The 17608-nt window shown below is 38.6% G+C and overlaps 1 protein-coding gene and 1 long non-coding RNA gene across 10 annotated transcripts in view; one reads left to right on the forward strand and one right to left on the reverse strand.

Moving 5' to 3' along the window:
- The window catches only part of LOC309663640, an 82346-nt gene extending 68445 nt beyond the window's left edge, over positions 1–13901 (forward strand). The window contains exon 2 of the long non-coding RNA XR_014265382.1: positions 11195–13901. This is a non-coding gene — a long non-coding RNA (uncharacterized lncRNA). The remainder of the gene's footprint in view (positions 1–11194) is intronic.
- Positions 1–17608, reverse strand: part of RABGAP1 (RAB GTPase activating protein 1) — a 157999-nt gene that overhangs the window by 105271 nt on the left and 35120 nt on the right. For 7 of the 9 annotated variants that reach the window (XR_014265366.1, XM_082467747.1, XM_082467746.1 and 4 more), the window contains 2 exons: positions 3684–3918; positions 2453–2657 (listed from right to left, as the gene is read on the reverse strand). Coding sequence is in view for 8 of the 9 variants with exons in the window: in XM_082467747.1 (XP_082323873.1) it covers positions 2453–2657; positions 3684–3918 (440 nt within the window). In the remaining variant the exon portion in view is untranslated. Of the gene's footprint in view, positions 1–2452; positions 2658–3650; positions 3919–17608 lie in introns of those variants that run through there. The other 2 variants (XM_082467751.1, XM_082467752.1) reach the window with 2 other exon arrangements.

A 17608-nucleotide genomic window follows, 5' to 3' on the forward strand; every position in this document is an offset into this window, starting at 1 on the left:
AAGACTCTGAAAACATGGGGCAAGAGAAACTAGTTTTCTCATGTCTTTATAGAATTAAAATATATTAGAACAAAGTATAACTTCAGTTGGGGGGAATGACTATTGACTAAGAAGCATATAAAAATGAATGCTCATATAAAAATGAGTGTTAGGGCTTCCCTGGTGGCGCAGTGGTTGAGAATCTATCTGCCTGCCAATGCAGGGGACACGGGTTTGAGCTCTGGTCTGGGAAGATCCCACATGCCGCGGAGCAACTAGGCCCGTGAGCCACAATTACTGAACCTGCGCGTCTGGAGCCTGTGCTCCGCAACAAGAGAGGCTGCGATAATGAGAGGCCCGCACACTGCGATGAAGAGTGGCCCCCGCTTGCCGCAACTAGAGAAAGCCCTCGCACAGAAACGAAGACCCAACACAGCCATAAATAAATAAAAAATAAATTTAAAAAAAGAATCAGCTGGCCATGATATCCTCTATTAAAAAAAAAAAAAATGAGTGCTAAGGAATTCCCTGATGGTCCAGTGGTTAGGAATTAGCGATTTCACTGAGGTGGCCTGGTCAGGGAACTAAGATCCCACAAGCTGCAGTGCAGCCAAAGAAAAAGAAATAAACTTTATTACAAAAAAAAAATGAGTGCTAAAAAAATTTTATTAAGTTTCACATTAATAAATACAACTAAAATTAGTATTTGTGAGTCTTTGTGAAATAGTTCTTTAAATACTCAAGAGAAGAATTACATATGCAGATAACTGGAATATTAATTAACTTACTACTACTGCTAACCATATACAGCTACAACTCTACTACCATAAAAATCCAAAATGCTTGAGGGTGGAGAAACAGATACTCTCATACACTGCTGATAAACGTACGAACTAGATCAATATTTCTAGATGGCTATTTGGCAATGTATCAAGCCCCATAAAAATGGGCAAATCTTTGACCCAATAAGTCTACTTTCTAGGAATTGAATCTAAGGAAATACAAAAATACATAAAAATTTAGCTAAAAAATAATTTATAAGAAAATTACAGGTAAAGCACTTACATGCTCATATAATAAAAGTTTAATATTAGCTATTATTAGTAGTACTTTTCTCATTAAAACAACTAAAATATGTAACATTAGAGATTGGTTATTTCTGAATAGCCCATCACGTGCCATCATAAGTTAAAATTTTTAAGCATATTTATTGATATGGAAAGAGATTCACAATATAAAAAACTAAGTGAGGAAAGCATGTTACAAGATGGTATGTATTATATTATTCCACTGTTGTTAAAAATGTTGATTCTAAGTTCTGTAATTATACTTGCACATATATGTAGGTATATACACACATACACAAACATATACACATACAACTACACGCAAAGGGTCTTAATAAACCAAGATGTTAACTGTTATTTCCCAACGGGAGAGTAGAATTAAGAATATTTTCCTAATCTAAAATATGGCACAAATGAACCTATCTACAAAACAGGAACAGACTCATAGACATAGAGAGCAGACTTGTGGTTGCCAAGGGGGAGGGGGGTGAGGGAGGGAAGGACTGGGAGTGTGGGATTAGCAGGTGTAAACTATTATATAATAGGATAAATAAACAACAAGGTCCTACTGTGTAGCACAGGGAACTATAGTCAATATCCTGTGATAAACCATACTGGAAAAAAATATTTAAAAAAAAGAATGTCTATATGTGTATAACTGAGTCACTTTGCTGTACAGCAGATTGGCAAATTGTAAATCAACTATACTTCAATAAAAAAAATTAAATTAAAAAAAGAGTATTTTCCTAAATTTTTGCTTGTTTGTGTCCTCTGATTTTTCTGAAATAAGTATGCATTTTTTATAATAAAGAAAAAGTTATTTTATTTCAGTTCTGTTCAACTCATTATTAGAGTTTTGTATTTAGCTAGCTAATATAGATATCTGACTGGCTACCTTTAATCACTGTTATCTGTTTCAGTTAGTATAAACAATAGCCATTTCGAGAGACTTTTCTGGGCCTCAGTTTCCTCATCTTAAAAATTTAGGAACTGTACTGGAATAGTTAATATTTACCAACAGGTTTCTGTAACTTCCAAAGTCAGCATGAAATCTCATATTGAACTAATGTGTCAAGCTAGTATTTGTACTGGGGGCACATGAAAAATATAAATTGTTAGGCAGACTCTTAGGTCAACATGTTTCAATAATCCCCCAAACATTTAAATTTCTAATGTGCTACACAGAATTGGGGTGGCGAAGAGTATAAAAAACTATTCAAACAAGTGACTATGTTTCATAAAGGTCACAATCCTTGGAAGACGTGATAACTAAGTGCCAGATGAATTAAACATTGCATGAATAAAATAATTACAGATTTTGTTCACTATTGCTTCTTTCTAAAACTATAGGTCAGAAATCTGATCAAATGTTATTGAATACAAACATTTCAAGAAGCTGGTCTCACCTCACAGTTCCTTCAGATACGTTCGGCACTGACAGGGTTACATCTAGTGAAATCTGACACTGGCCCCTTAAGATGGACATCATTCTTAAGGCTTCCACTTCACTCCTGGGAGCATTTACTGAGGCACAGCCTAAATAAGTTAGTTTGCTGAAAACTACACTGTCCTCATCAGCCACTGGTGTGAAAGGACTTGACCCTTCAGAATCTGAAAGAAACAATAAGGAGGTGATTATTTTCATTTTGATATTTTGTTGACATGAATATCAAGTAAAAATCTACAAGTTACATTTAGGTTCTAAAATTAAATACTAATGAGAGAATATGCCATTACCCCAGAAGAAATGCCCATTAAAGCCAGAAATCTCACACCAGAACTCTGTCACCAACACTAAAATTTTTAGGTATGGCTGTAGTCTCAATCCCAAATCTAAAAGGTGACCTGAGACTCAGATCTGATTTACCTTTCTGACTCTTCTAATTTGTTTTGACTTTATAATTTACATTTAGGTCAAAAATACATTTAGTATTTTACCACCCTGAAAAATCCTATCTCTGTCTTCTTTCTGATCTGCTGTTATAATTATTTTTCTCATTCATCATCGTAGCTACTCTATCATGTTCTCTCAGTCCCCTTGCTTTCCCTTTCCCAATAAACATCTATAGTTTTAACACCCTACTTTCCCCAATGAGCCTTTATAATTGCCTTTTTTCCTTCCTTGCTACGTCTTTCAGCTCCCTTTTTTCAACTTGACAACTATTCCCGCCAAGCTATAAAGGCCTGGGGCAAACAGCTCTTCACCAAGCATTATTCCTCTATTTCTCCAACACTATACTCAAATTCCTTCTTTCCTAAAAAAAGATCCTTAAATACTCTAAGACTCCCTCAATGTCTTATAGCTACTGTTTCTCTTTCTTTGGTATAAATGACATACATTTAGAGTGGACATATGTATATGTATAACTGATTCACTTTGCTGCACACCTGAAACTAAAACGTTGTAAATCAACTCTATCCCAACAAAAATTTTTTAAAAAATGACATACACTTAAAGGGAAATCAAAATAGTACATATATTTACTCCTCTCACATCCCCCTAAATCTAGAATCTGAAGATTCTAGAGAACATAGATAATGGTTTTTGCTTGCTTTGAATCAAACCTAGTACAGAATGGACACTCAAATATTAAAAACAATAACCTTCAGTTATGCAAGCAATGCAGCAATCCTAACCTCCTTGTCCAGGTTTCACTGGCAGGCTCATCTCTGGTTTCTGGAGCCCTACTAACGACACAGGGTTAATGGTGGATGAAGCTGAGAGTTGATTAGAAAGAGGCCCATCTCCTTCGCCATCCAATTGTGACCTTTCCACAAGCTCCTTGTCGCCTGGCTGGTCATCCATTGGAGGATCCATCAGCACGTCTGCTAGCTCTTTTTGCAGCTGCTGTTCACTTCCATTCCCTATAATCTAAGGGTCACAAGTATATGCAATCAGCAAAATGAGAGAGGCCAGTACTGATTTAAATGGGTCCACATCTAGAGAAAATCATCAGCAATTCTTTTGATATATAGATATCTTCTGAATGTCTTTAAAAAACAGAATAAATCAAGATCTATAATAAATAAGAGCTGCAGCTGCTCTCTTAATTCATACAGTTTTTCATGAAAAAGTGTATAGTGAATTTGAGACTAATACCCAGAAATATATGTGATAGTCTGTCAATTTTATTAAAAGTTTTCTACAGTGTCCTAAACTAATAACAACTAAAATATTTGTAATTTTACTTGTCTGATGAGAAATAAAGCTTGTTAAGAGGAGAAGCTTCTCGGACTTACCTGGTGGCGCAGTGGTTAAGAATCCGCCTGCCAATGGAGGGGACACGGGTTCGAGCCCTGGTCCAGGAAGATCCCACATGCCGCGGAGCAATTAAGCCCCTGCGCCACAACTACTGAGCCTGTGCTCTAGAGCCCGCAAGCCACAACTACTGAGCCTGCATGCCACAACTACTGAAGCCCGCGCGCCTAGAGCCCGTGCTCCGCAACAAGAGAAGCCGCCACAATGAGAAGCCCGTGCACCACAATGAAGAGTAGCCCCCCTGCTCGCCACAACCAGAGAAAGCCCACGTGCAGCAACAAAGACCCAACACAGCCAAAAGTAAATTAATTAATTAATTATTTTAAAAAAAGACGAGAAGCTTCTCTTATGCTTAAGGAAAAGGGAAAATGTGTTTGCTTCCAAAATTATCAGTAGAAATATACTTATTAGGTAATAAACCATCACATGCATTTTTACCACCCTTGCTATAAGTAAGTCTCCTGTATTTCTGAGGGAGACTTCTCTGACATAAATAGTTCTTAAAGTGCTGAGACATTTGAATAAAGCTGGGGAGATGCACGTATAAAATGACCCTGAGGAACAGAAGCATTCCATTTCAATGTCAAGTATTTTTCTAGAGTCATGATGGTTTATTATTAGTTGCTCAACAAGGAAGTAAACAAGTGCAAAATCAAGTGGAGACTGCCCAACGCTAAGGAAAACCACAAGTGACAAAACCCAGTATTGTCACCAAATGCTTATTCAAGAAATACTAGAAAAATTAACAAGAGAATTAATTTAGGAAAAGGAAATCATGATGAAAAAAACGTGTGCTGATTTAGGAGGGTTTCTGAAGACCAAAACCTGACAAAAAGTTAAAATGGGTGGGGCTATGAGATTGTTAAAGACAATGAGGTCTTCCCAGTAAAATTAAGACACAGGAAGCAAAATTCCAATAACAGAGGTACTCTGGACTACTAAGGAACCCAGTTCAATCATCTTTTGTAACTCTATAAAATTCAAGTCCCTTTGGCTGTAAACTATGATTGAGAAACAGTCTAAAGTCTTTTTTGCTACATTTTCCCAAGGAAATTCTAACATGTCAGCTATTCTTGCCTTGGAAATAAGGGCCGGAGAGGTGTTCAGTCTCTGGTTTCAATGACAGCATCTGTTTTTGTGAACTTCCTTTTATATTCAGAGTTAACTGCTACTGGAACTACAATTCAGTCAAATAAGTTTAACTCTTTGTTATGCCTGATCTTATACATCACAAGTGTAATCAAATTTCTTTTTTCAGAAGTTCTGCTTTCAAAAGTTTTTTAAAGCACCTAGAAAACAAACTAGAGCTTAGTTCTAATTAACCTCTTATTTTTTCAGAACTGGATAAGAAATACTGCAGGAATCACCTGCAGGAAATAAAAGATAGCCTAATTGAATCTAAACCATTGTCCAAGTGGAAGGAGAAATAACATAAGTAGGATATTTACAGCTCCCTAAAAACAGATGAAGAAAAGATATTAGACTCCACGTTTAAGCAATTAGTAATTATAACTGCGAAGGTTACCATTAAAGAGCAAACTAAACTGAAGACATATTTTACATGCTATGAGGTACTGTTTTTTCTTTGGTATATAGGATAAATAAACTCAAGTTTTCTTTTGGATAGGCTACCTCCACTGTAATATATTCACAAAATATATCACAAACCCTGAAAGAAGCATGTTTATATGTTTGTCTTTTGTGTTTATACATGTTTATCTGCATTCTTCCCTTGTTTATAAAGTCTAGAAATGTAAGAACTGCCTTCTATTTCCTTAACTCTTCCTTAAAGGGTAGGAAAAAGTAATGCACACACACAAAAATGATTTTTAAAAGCTGCTTAAAAATAGCAACCTAACTTATGCTTTGAATAATTAGGTCCAATACAGTACTCAGCACTTACCATGTTAGATCATTTGTGCACCTTCAATCCAATTTCAAACTTAACTATCTGCACATAATTTAATACTTATCTCAATTAAGTTTTTTGTTTTTTAAAAGACAGTCAATTAATCTTCCCTAGGCTTATCTGGGAAACACTCAGCAATGCTTTTCAAGGTTCTCAAGCTTTGGCATGCCTCAGAATCACCTGGTGAACTTGTTGAAACACAATCTGTTGGGCCCTAACAAGAATTCCCATTCAGTAAGGCTGGGATGGGCCTGATAATTTGAATTTTTAAAAAGTTTCCAGGAGATGGTGATGCTGCTAGTCTGGAGACCACACTCTAAGAACCAACCTTAGATTAATGGTTCTTAACCATGACTAAACAACACAATTACCAATATCACCAGGGAGCATGTTAAAATTAAAACACCTGATCCTCCCTCTATCCCCTCACCTCCTACCCTAGCAACTAAATCAGTCTCAGAGATAAAGCCTTGGCATATGCATTTTTAAGAACCTCCACAGGTGATTTACAAAACAGGTGGCAGGCCAGATTAGGCCAGCAGGCTATAGTTTGCTAACCCCTCCTATAAATGAACAGCTTAAACCAGCAACTGCTTGTCTCTGACTTCTTGTCATAACAAAAATAAACTCATTGTTAGCAGGGCTTTCTGTTCCTTGCTGCCAACAGCATTCCTAACAGATACCACGATGATCTCTAAAATAAATGTAGCTGCAGGTAAAGTAATCAAGACACGGTATTAGTGAAAGGACAGATAATACAGACCAAGGAAACAAAATAGAATCCAGAAATAGACCCACACATACATGGCCAATTGGTTTCAACAAAGTTGGCCAGATAATTCAACAGAGAAAGGTAATAAAACAAATGGTGGTGGAACAATTAACTTGACATCATACATATGCAAAAACATCAATCTCTTTACGTCACATACAAAATTAATGCAAAATGGACTGCAGATCTAAATGTAAATCCTAAAACTATAATATTTACAGAAGAAAACACAGGAAAAAGTCTTTGTAATCTTGGGGCACAAAGATTTCTTAGGACACAAGAAGTATGCATAAAAGAAAAAACTGAAGTGCACTTTATTAAACTAGAAACTGCTGCTCGGAAGACACTGTTCACAGAATGAAAAGACAAGCCGCAGACTGCAAGAAAATATTTACAAATCATATGCCTGATGAAGGAATTATATCCAAAATATACACAGAATTCTTATAACTCAATAATAAAACAAGCAACCCAATTTAAAAATAGGGCATTTCACCCAAGAAGACAATGCAAGCATTTGAAAGAAACTCAATATCATTAACCATTAGGGAAACTGAAACCACAATAGGATGCCGCTATACACCTATAAGAATGGCTAAAATTAAAAACAAAACAATCCTGAAAATACCAAGGGCTGGCAAGAATGTGGAGCAACTGAAAAACTCTCATACACTGCCGGTGGGAATACAAAATGGTACAGTCACTTTATGTAAATTTTATAAAGTTAAACATACACTTATCTATGACTCACTCCTAGGTGTTTACCCAAGAAAAATAAAAATACATGTCTATACAAAGACCTGTCTGTGAATGTTTATAGCAGCATTATTCATAATTGTCAAAAACTGAATACAAAGTAAATGTTTATCAGCTGGTGAATGGATAAACAAACTGCCACTGATACTAAAATAACATGGATAAATCTCAAAAGCATTATTCTAAGTAAAAGAAGTGGACACAAAAGGCTATATACTGTATGATTCAATTTACATGGCATTCCGGAAAAGGCAAAACTATAGAGACAGAAATCAGATCACTGATTGACACAGGCTGGGAAGGGGAAAGATGAATGACTAAAAAGAACTATAAAGGGACTTTCTGGAGTAATGAAAATATTCTGTATCTTGACTGTGGTGGTCGTGGTGATTATGTAAGAGTTTACATTCATTAAAGTTCATAGAATTGTATACCTAAAAGGGCTGTATTTTACTGTGTGTAAATTTTACCTCAATAGACTTAAACTAGAAAGGGGATATTGATAGTGGGAGAGGCTATGCATGTGTGGGGGCAGAGGTTATATGGGAAATCTCTGTACCTTCCTCTCAATTTTGCTGTGAATCTAAAACTGCTCTTTTAAAAAAGGCTATTTTTTTTAAATAGAAAAAAATTATGGTTTCTATGAAAGATGCAATTTGAGAACACAACTGTTCCTTTTCCCTACATGCCCCTCAAAAGGTGTTCGTTCAGGATTCTGTTTTTGGCAATAACTTCATTTTACAGATTCTCCTGTGCCATTTCATCCAATCCCAACGATACATAAACAATCCCTAATATACATCTACAACCCCTCCCTGTCTAATGGACAGACACCTTCAGCTAGATACTCCAAACTTACTGTCAAAACTTAACTCTAATTCTCTTCCTGTATCTTTTAAAAAAAAATTAATGAATTGCACTACTTTCCACTCAGTTACCAAATGAAGGATTACAGTCATCCTTCACTCCTCTCATTTCCACACTACTCACAAATCCTACTGATCCTTGCTCAACTGCCCATTTTTTTCCTTCTGTCTCTCTGCATAGCTAACACCATAGGAATCTCTTTCATTTTACATAAGCCTACTGGAAAGGTAGTAGTTTCCCTGCCTTCTTTCTCATTCCCCTCTGATCTATCATTAATATGGCCATTCAAATTACAAGTGCAAATCTTAGTTCTGATCAAGCACTGCCTTATTTTTATACCCTCCCATGCTTCCTCAATGTCCATAAGATAATGCCCATATTCATTACTATGTTCTATGAGTTTCTCACAACTCTGCCCAATTTACTTTTCCATCTCTTATCTGTCACATCAAACTACTCAAACTCCCCAAGACACACCATAAACCTTCAAACATCTAGACTTTGCACAGACCGTTCCCTTTCCTGGAAAACCTTCCTCTCCTTTGCCTTTCTACTCTTAAAGACTAAGCTTAAATTCTGTTACCTTCTCTGAGAGATCTTAAGCCTGATATATTAGGTTTAATCACTCCCTCCTTACAGAGTGCTACCAAAATATTAGCATACTTGTTTATTCCAGCATTGCTACTTGTTTTAGAGAATATTTGCTTAGTGGGCCTCTCCAACCAGACTGGGCATTAATAGATAGCAGAGACCGTTTCTTCAATTATCTTTATATTCCCAAAGCTTCGGGTAGCTGCGGGTACAGGGTATATTTACAATACATGTTTAATGAACTGAATTTTATAAATGCCAAGAATAAAAGCCAAAGTATTCTTTTATCCAATTTGGGTATTGGGTATTCTACAGATTTTGGTTTAGTGCTAGAAAAGGAAATCTGAAAGATTTATTTTAGCTTTGTTAACTACTTAAAAATAAAAAAACAAATACCATTTCCTATTATGACTGTCATTAAAGTGTCATTAAACCTTAACATTTTATGAGTGTCATTAAAGTTTAACATTTACCATAAGAATACTGGGCAGGACCAAATAGCATGCTACAAAACACAAACAATTATCTTTATTTTGAAGTCCAAAAAAGACTTCTAACTTAATTTAGCCCAAATATAAAAATAAAAAAGCAAAGCCTATGTATATGGATAATACAACTAAGAATCATATTTAGATTTGTGTTCATCTCCACGTAATCTTTAAGAAGAAGAGGGGAGAGTTCTTTAAAATAGTCCTGAATTGAGAAGAAAAAAAAACATTAAATAGCCAAACATAGACATGAATGTTTGCAAGGACAGAGACTGTTCAGTGAATGATTTATTCATAATTCTACTTACAAAGTAGAGTAGTGGTAAACAAAACAAAAACAAAAAACACAACTGGAACAAGAGTTGGCTTGTGGCACAACTCCAGGGGGCACCATTCACATCACAGACTATGTGAACAGCACCCCCCTGGGATTGCACAGTGTAGCTTATGCAACTGTACTTAGTAGTCCTACTTGGGCTCCACAATAAGACAGATCTGAGATGGGGACATGCCTCTAACACTAACTCTATTGGCTATGGACAAATTAACCTCTAGAAGCCACAACTGTCTCATCTCTAAACTGAGAATGTTGGACTTCCCCAGTGGCACAGTGGTTAAGAATCCGTCTGCCAATGCAGGGGACACGGGTTCGATCCCTGGTCCAGGAAGATCCCACATGCCGTGGAGCAGTTAAGCCCGTTCGCCACAACTACTGAAGCCCACATGCCGCAACTACTGAGCCCACGTGCTGCGACTACTGAAGCCCGCGCGCCCAGAGCCCATGCTCCGCAACAAGAGAAGCGACCACAACGAGAAGTCCGCGCACTGCAATGAAGAGCAGCCCCTGCTCGCCGCAACTAGAGAAAGCCCGCACTAAGCAATGAAGACCCAGAGCAGCCAAATAAATAAATAAATAAAATGAGAATGTTAATACCTATCTCACAAGATTGTCATGGTTCAACGATTCAGTAATATGATCACTGGACATATTATTTACGTTATAGGCAGGCACTGAATCATGTGATTTTTATAGGGATTGTCTCATTTCCCACATCTCAGTACCTGCCAACTAGTAAGCATCCGATTAATATCTCCCTACCCAACTTTCAACTATTTCTAAATAAACTCTGGTCCACCTACTGGAGGTGAAGTTAAAAAAACAAATAATAACTTAAAAAAAAGTAGTTCTTCCACTTTCCTTGGTCCAAAGAAAACTAAGAACACACCCACTATTTATGTGCAAAAGAAGCATTACTGGAATAACATCTGTCCTTTCTAAATAATACCAAATAAAAGTAATAACCTGGGGGCTTCCCTGGTGGCGCAGTGGTTCAGAGTCTGCCTGCCAATGCAGGGGACACGGGTTCGAGCCTTGGTCTGGGAAGATCCCACATGCCACGGAGCAACTAGGCCCGTGAGCCACAACTGCTGAGCCTGCATGTCTGGAGCTTGTGCTCCGCAACAAGAGAGGCCATGACAGTGAGAGGCCCGCGGACCGCGATGAAGAGTGGCCCCCGCTCACCGCAACTAGAGAAAGCCCTCGCACAGAAACGAAGACCCAACACAGCCAAAAATAAATAAATAAATAAATTTAAAATGCATTAAAAAAAAAAAGTAATAACTTGAATGGTAGAATTGGCTACAAGCCCATTTCCTTGAGAGCAAAACTGCATTTATAGAATCAAAGGACAAAATGTTCCAAAGGCAATATCCAGTCATTTCCTGGTCTTAATTTTCTGCTTCTAACTTTATAGCTGCTGTTTCCCTTCACTGCAACAATACCAACTAGGCTCTACTTGATTTACCAGTTATACAAAGCTACTTTAGGCAGTTTGAGATGCTTTTCCAGTACAGATTTTATGTCTTCAAGAAAGCATGCTTAGGAAATGAAAGTGTGTGCTAGAAAAATCCACAATCAGAAAATTAAAGATAAATTCCTGATGATCTACAGTTCCCACTACTTGTGTCATACTGCAGTGAAAATACAAATGAAAATGGTTCAAACTAAGTAATTTTACTCAGCTTCAGGGTAAGAGCTGAGCCATTTCAAAACAAGTATATAAATCTCGTCTTATCAGAAAGCAAGGCACAGGGCTTCCCTGGTGGCGCAGTGGTTAAGAATCCGCCTTCCAATGCAAGGGACATGGGTTCGAGCCCTGGTCCAGAAGATCCCACATGCCGTGGGGCAACTAAGCCCGTGTGCCACAACTACTGAGCCTGCCACAACTACTGAGCCTGCACTCTAGAGTCCGTGAGCCACGACTACTGAGCCACGACAACTACTGAAGCCCACGCGCCTAGAGCCCATGCTCCACAACAAGAGAAGCCACCGCAATGAGAAGCCTGCGCACCGCAACGAAGAGTAGCCCCCACTCGCCGCAACCAGAGAAAAGCCCGCGTGCAGCAATGAAGACCCAATGTAGCCAAAAATAAAATAAATAAAAATTAAAAAAAAAAAAAGAAAGCAAGGCACAAAAGAATCAGAAGCCCAATTTGGATACTGGAAAGTATAGTAACTAATCTCAAAGGCACTCACAGATTCTTTCTGTGATCTTTGATAAGTCACTAAATCACTTTGCACCTCATTTATAAACCGCAGTTATTCTGAAAATCCATCTCTTTATCTTACTATATAAAATAAGGACCAGAAAAACAAACTAAAATTACCATTAGGAATTATTAACATTAATTTAAAAAGGGAAAGGAACAGAACCTTGTGAATTCATCTTTAAAAGTCAACTGGGACTTCCCTGGTGGCTCACTGGTTAAGAATCTGCCTGCCAATGCAGAGGACATGGGTTCGATCCCTGCTCCAGGAAGATTCCACATGCCGCGGAGCAACTAAGCCCATGCACCACAACTACTGAGCCTGTATGCCCTAGAGCCCGCACGATGCAACTACTGAGCCCATGTGCCGCAAACTACTGAAGCCTGCGTGCTGCAACTACTGAATCCACGTGCTGCAACTACTGAAGCCTGCGCGCCTAGAGCCCGTGCTCCGCAACAAGAGAAGCCACCGCAATGAGAAGCCTGCACAGCACAACGAAGAGTAGCCCCTGCTCGCTGCAACTCGAGAAAGCCCGTGCGCAGCAACGAAGACCCAATGCAGCCAAAAAAAACCAAAAAAAATGTCAATTGAAGAAAGACCCAAAATACTTATGTTTTGCTAAATAATGGGATTATGGCTAGGTTTTACTTACTTTTCTTATTGTCTGAATATTCTAAATCAAGCATATATTATTTTTATAATTACAGAAAAAAATGACAAAAAAGCTATTCGCATCTTGGGAGAAAAAGAAAAGCAAGCACATTCAATTCTACTGCATGCAGTGGTCCCGACTCCAGGCTCTTTCAAGCCTCTTGATCTTTCCACATGTCACAGACTCTCTTCTTTGGGAAATTCTTAATGACTCTTTAATGTTCTGCTGAATTGTTACCTACTCTATGAAAACCTTTCTTTTCTTCTTCAGGCAACAATTATGTTCTCATATAATTCTGCTCATATCTATATTCCAGCAATTGATGAAGTTTGTCATGATGACATATTTACTTAAGTATCTCCCCCGCCACCACTCTGATCCCCTTAATTAAACTGTGTGTTCATGGTTCACTAACTTTGCTTGAATAAAAGATCCGCATTTTAGAGGACAAGAGCAACTGACTCCAATATAATTTCAGAAACTGAGTCAGAAGATTAGTTTAGGCAGTACTAAGTGAGAAGGAGTGACTTCTGTATCTGCTAACTACTTTAATAAAGCCTGGCAACTTTTTTCAACCAAAATAATGTCAGCTGGATTTTTCAAGAAGAAAACTCTATGAAGATTAAAAAGCTTAAAAAATCCTCTAACTGAACTTTCTGCCTCAGCAGTACTATCTCATCAATGTACCCCAACCAGCATTTAAAGAGTATCTTTGGGGCTTCCCTGGTGGCGCAGTGGTTGAGAGTCTGCCTGCCAATGCAGGGGACACGGGTTCGAACCCTGGTCTGGGAAGATCCCACATGCCACGGAGCAGCTGGGCCCGTGAGCCACAATTGCTGAGCCTGCGCGTCTGGAGCCTGTGCTCCACAACAAGAGAGGCCGCGATAGTGAGAGGCCCGCGCACCGCGATGAAGAGCGGCCCCCGCTTGCCACAACTAGAGAAAGCCCTCGCACAGAAATGAAGACCTAACACAGCCATAAATAAATAAATAAATAAATTTTTAAAAAAAATTTTTAAATAAATTAAAAAAAAAAAAAAAAGAGTATCTTTGGCTAAGAGCTAAAGGGTGTAAGATTCCCACACCAGGGAAGTGAGGCAGAGAAAATGCAACACGTTCTGAACTTATGGAAAATTCTCAGATTTTGATGTGAGTTGTCAAAACATTTCATAAAGAAAAATACCTGTGTTTTTTATAACTACACCATCACATAAAGCTTTCCTTTAAAGGGTTTAACTGAAGCATTATCCTCTCTGAGAAGCCTTCCCCCTGACTCCTCCCCCAAGCTGAGATAAGTTTCTACCTGCTCTGTTCTATAGCATCCTTTCGTTAACCTCTATCATAGCACTGATCTAATTATACTCATGTTGAAAATTAAATATGGCCACAAAATCTCTACAGCTCCTCCATCAAGAGATATAGTCTATTTCTCTTAAACCCATGAATCCGGGCTGGCGTTGTGACTTGCTTTTCTACAACAGAATGTGGTAGAAGTGACACCATGTAACTTATAAGCCTTAGCCTTAAAAGAGGTCTTGCAGCTTTCACGTCTGCCCTAAGACCACCATGCTGTGAAGAAGCCTAAGTTGAAAACCACATGGAAAGAGAGACAAGGTCAAGCCCAGTCCCCAGCCAACGCACCAGCTGAATGAAGTTGTATGAGCCTAAGCAAGACCAGCAAAACTACCCAGTCAATCCATAAAATCATGAGAAATAATAGTTTTTCAAATCTGAGTTAGTTTGTTACAAAGCAAAGACTAGTAGAAATGACTGCAACAACATTTTTAACAAGTGTCATCTACCCTAAGCTATAAGCATCTTGAGGACATGAACTATGTCCTATTCATCTTGATTCTCATTCAGCCTTTTAAGAACTACTCTTTGGCTGTGATGTTCTACACTTTCACTGTCATCCTGGTTGGGACTCATTTTGTTTCTTTAAGCTGAGGGTTTATATCCTTTATCACTTTCAGAAGATATTCAGCTATTATACCAATTTCCTTCTCTCTCATTCTTTTTTTTTTTTTGGTTGCGCTGCGCAGCACACAGGATCTTAGTTCCCCGACCAGGAATCCAACCCGTGACCCCTGCAGTGGAAGCACAGAGTTCGAACCACTGGACCGTCAGTGGTCCCCCATCCCTCATTCAATTCTTAAGGAACATTTAGGTACATGTTGGTCCTTCGCATCCTAGTCTCCATGTTTCTTAATTGCTTTTTCATATTTTATCATCTTTCAATGTTATTTTCTGAGTAATTTCCTCAGATTTATTTTGTAGGTAATATATCTGTTGCACCTTTAATTTCACTGGGTCTAATTTTCACTTGTGGAAGTTCTATTTTTAGTTTGCTTGGTATATTAAAATCTTTTGTAATGTTATTTTCTAACGTTTCCAAAATTTTCTTTAAATCTTTAGTCATTTTAATCATACCCATCTTAAGGTTACAGCTAATTATTCAGATGCCAAAGTTTTGGTGAGATTTGATCTTACTGGGGGTTTGCTAACTGTTGCTCATGGTGAATTGTCCTTTGTAAATTTTTTTTTTAAAGGTTAGTTTTTTTTTAATTTGTTTGTTTTATTTATTTATTTATTTTTGGCTGCATTGGGTCTTCATTGCTGCGCACGGGCTTTCTCTAGTTGAGAGGAGCAGGGGCCACTCTTTGTTGTGGTGCGCGGGCTTCTCATTGCAGTGGCTTCTCTTGTTGTGGAGCACGGGCTCTAGGTACGTGGGCTTCAGTAGTTGTGGCTCGCCAGCTCTAGAACACAGGCTCAGTAGTTGTGGCGCATGGGCTTAGTTGCTCCGTGACATGTGGGATCTTCCCAGACCAGGGCTCGAACCCGTGTTCCCTGCATTGGCAGGCGGATTCTTAACCACTGTGCTATCAGGGAAGCCCCATTCTTTGTAAATTTTGCATTGTGCACTATTCTTTATCAGAGTTACCTGTGGGAATATTATGCAGCCTGGGTGGCAAACATGTCCCTCCATAGTTTTACAGTTGATTCTGTCAGGTGTCCCAAGAGTATTACTAACCCAGGAACAAGAAGGTAGTATAAATTAAAACCCCAAACATACATGAAGGCAGGCCTATGGGTACAAACACTCAACAAGACTGCCCTCCAATCAGTGTCCAAGGTAAGACAGAGAAGCTTCCTTATTTTTTTCCTGTGACTGTAGGCAGGTTACTATTATTATTTTTTCAAGTATATCCTTTCAAGTTAGGATGTATCCTGAGCGTGCTTTATAAGGAAATCTCAGTTCCAAAACCTCTCTCTGTAAAATCCAAGGCCTTATCTCTTACCTAATTTACCTATCAAAACCCAAGTCCACTGGTTATAAAGAACAGCAAATTCCCCCCAGAGCAGGCCCAATGTCAGCTCATACATATAGTTCTGGCTTTCATTTCCCTCTTTGCTTTCGTTCCTTGGGGATTTTCTTTACATATTTATGAATACAGCTATACAATCAAAAGGGTATTTGTTGGGACTTCCCTGGTGGCGCAGTGGTTAAGAATCCGCCTGCCAATGCAGGGGACACGGGTTCGAGCCCTAGTCCGGGAAGATCCCACATGCTGCGGAGCAACTAAGCCCGTGAGCCACAACTAATGAGCCCTCGTGCCACAACTACTGAAGCCCACGCACCTAGAGCCCGTGCTCTGCAACAAAGAGGAGCCACCGCAACAAGAAGCCCGCGCACCGCAACAAAGAGTAGCCCCCACTCGCCCCAGCTAGAGAAAGCCAGCACTCAGCAATGACCCAACACAGCCAAAAATAAATAAATAAATAAATAAATTTATTTTTTTAAAAAAAGGGTATTTGTTATATATTATATTTCATCCAGCTTTCCTAAGTATTTTGTATCGAGACATTTTTAGGTTTTCTAAGTCATCATATTTCCCAAAATGGAGTTCTTATCCTCAGTACCTAACAGTAGTTGGTAGATTACTAGCTGTCAACTGAATATTCAACAAAACACTCAATTAGAACTTCAGGGGTGGAAGAGTGACAGACCTTTCAAATGTATCCTCTAACTCCACTGCAATTTTAAAATCTACCAGGGGTTGAAAGAACAGTTTCATAAAGAAGTGTGGGCACCACTGGCAACACATCTGTAGATATCCTATTATACTTTCTTCTGATGACAGATCTCACAGATTTAACAATAATTTTTAATCTTCACTTACTAGTTCTGTAGCCAATAAACCAATATGCTGTGTAGATGTACTGAAATTACATGGAAATACATAGAGGAAACATTTTAAATTTGGAAAACATGTTGCTCAATTTCCTGGTCTATAAAACAGAATTATCGGGGCTTCCCTGGTGGCACAGTTGAGAATCCACCTGCCAATGCAGGGGACACGGGTTCAAGCCCTGGTCTGGGAAGATCCCACATGCCGCAGAGCAACAAAGCCCATGCGCCACATCTACTGAGCCTGCGCTCTAGAGCCTGCAAGCCACAACTATTGAGCCCACGTGCCAGCAACTACTGAAGCCCACGTGCCTAGAGCCCATGCTCCACAACAAGAGAAGCCACTGCAATGAGAAGCCCGCACACCACAACGAAGAGTAGCCCCTGTTCGCCGCAACTAGAGAAAGCCTGGGCACAGCAATGAAGACCCAACACAGCCAGAAACTAATTAATTAATTAATTAATTTAAAAAAAACCCCAAAACAGAATTATCTCCTTTTGGTGAACAAGATAAATGAGACTGAGCAAAAAG

This window comes from Balaenoptera physalus (genome assembly GCF_965194825.1).
Source record: "Balaenoptera physalus genome assembly, chromosome: 7".
In the NCBI taxonomy this organism is placed as follows: Eukaryota; Metazoa; Chordata; class Mammalia; order Artiodactyla; family Balaenopteridae; genus Balaenoptera; species Balaenoptera physalus.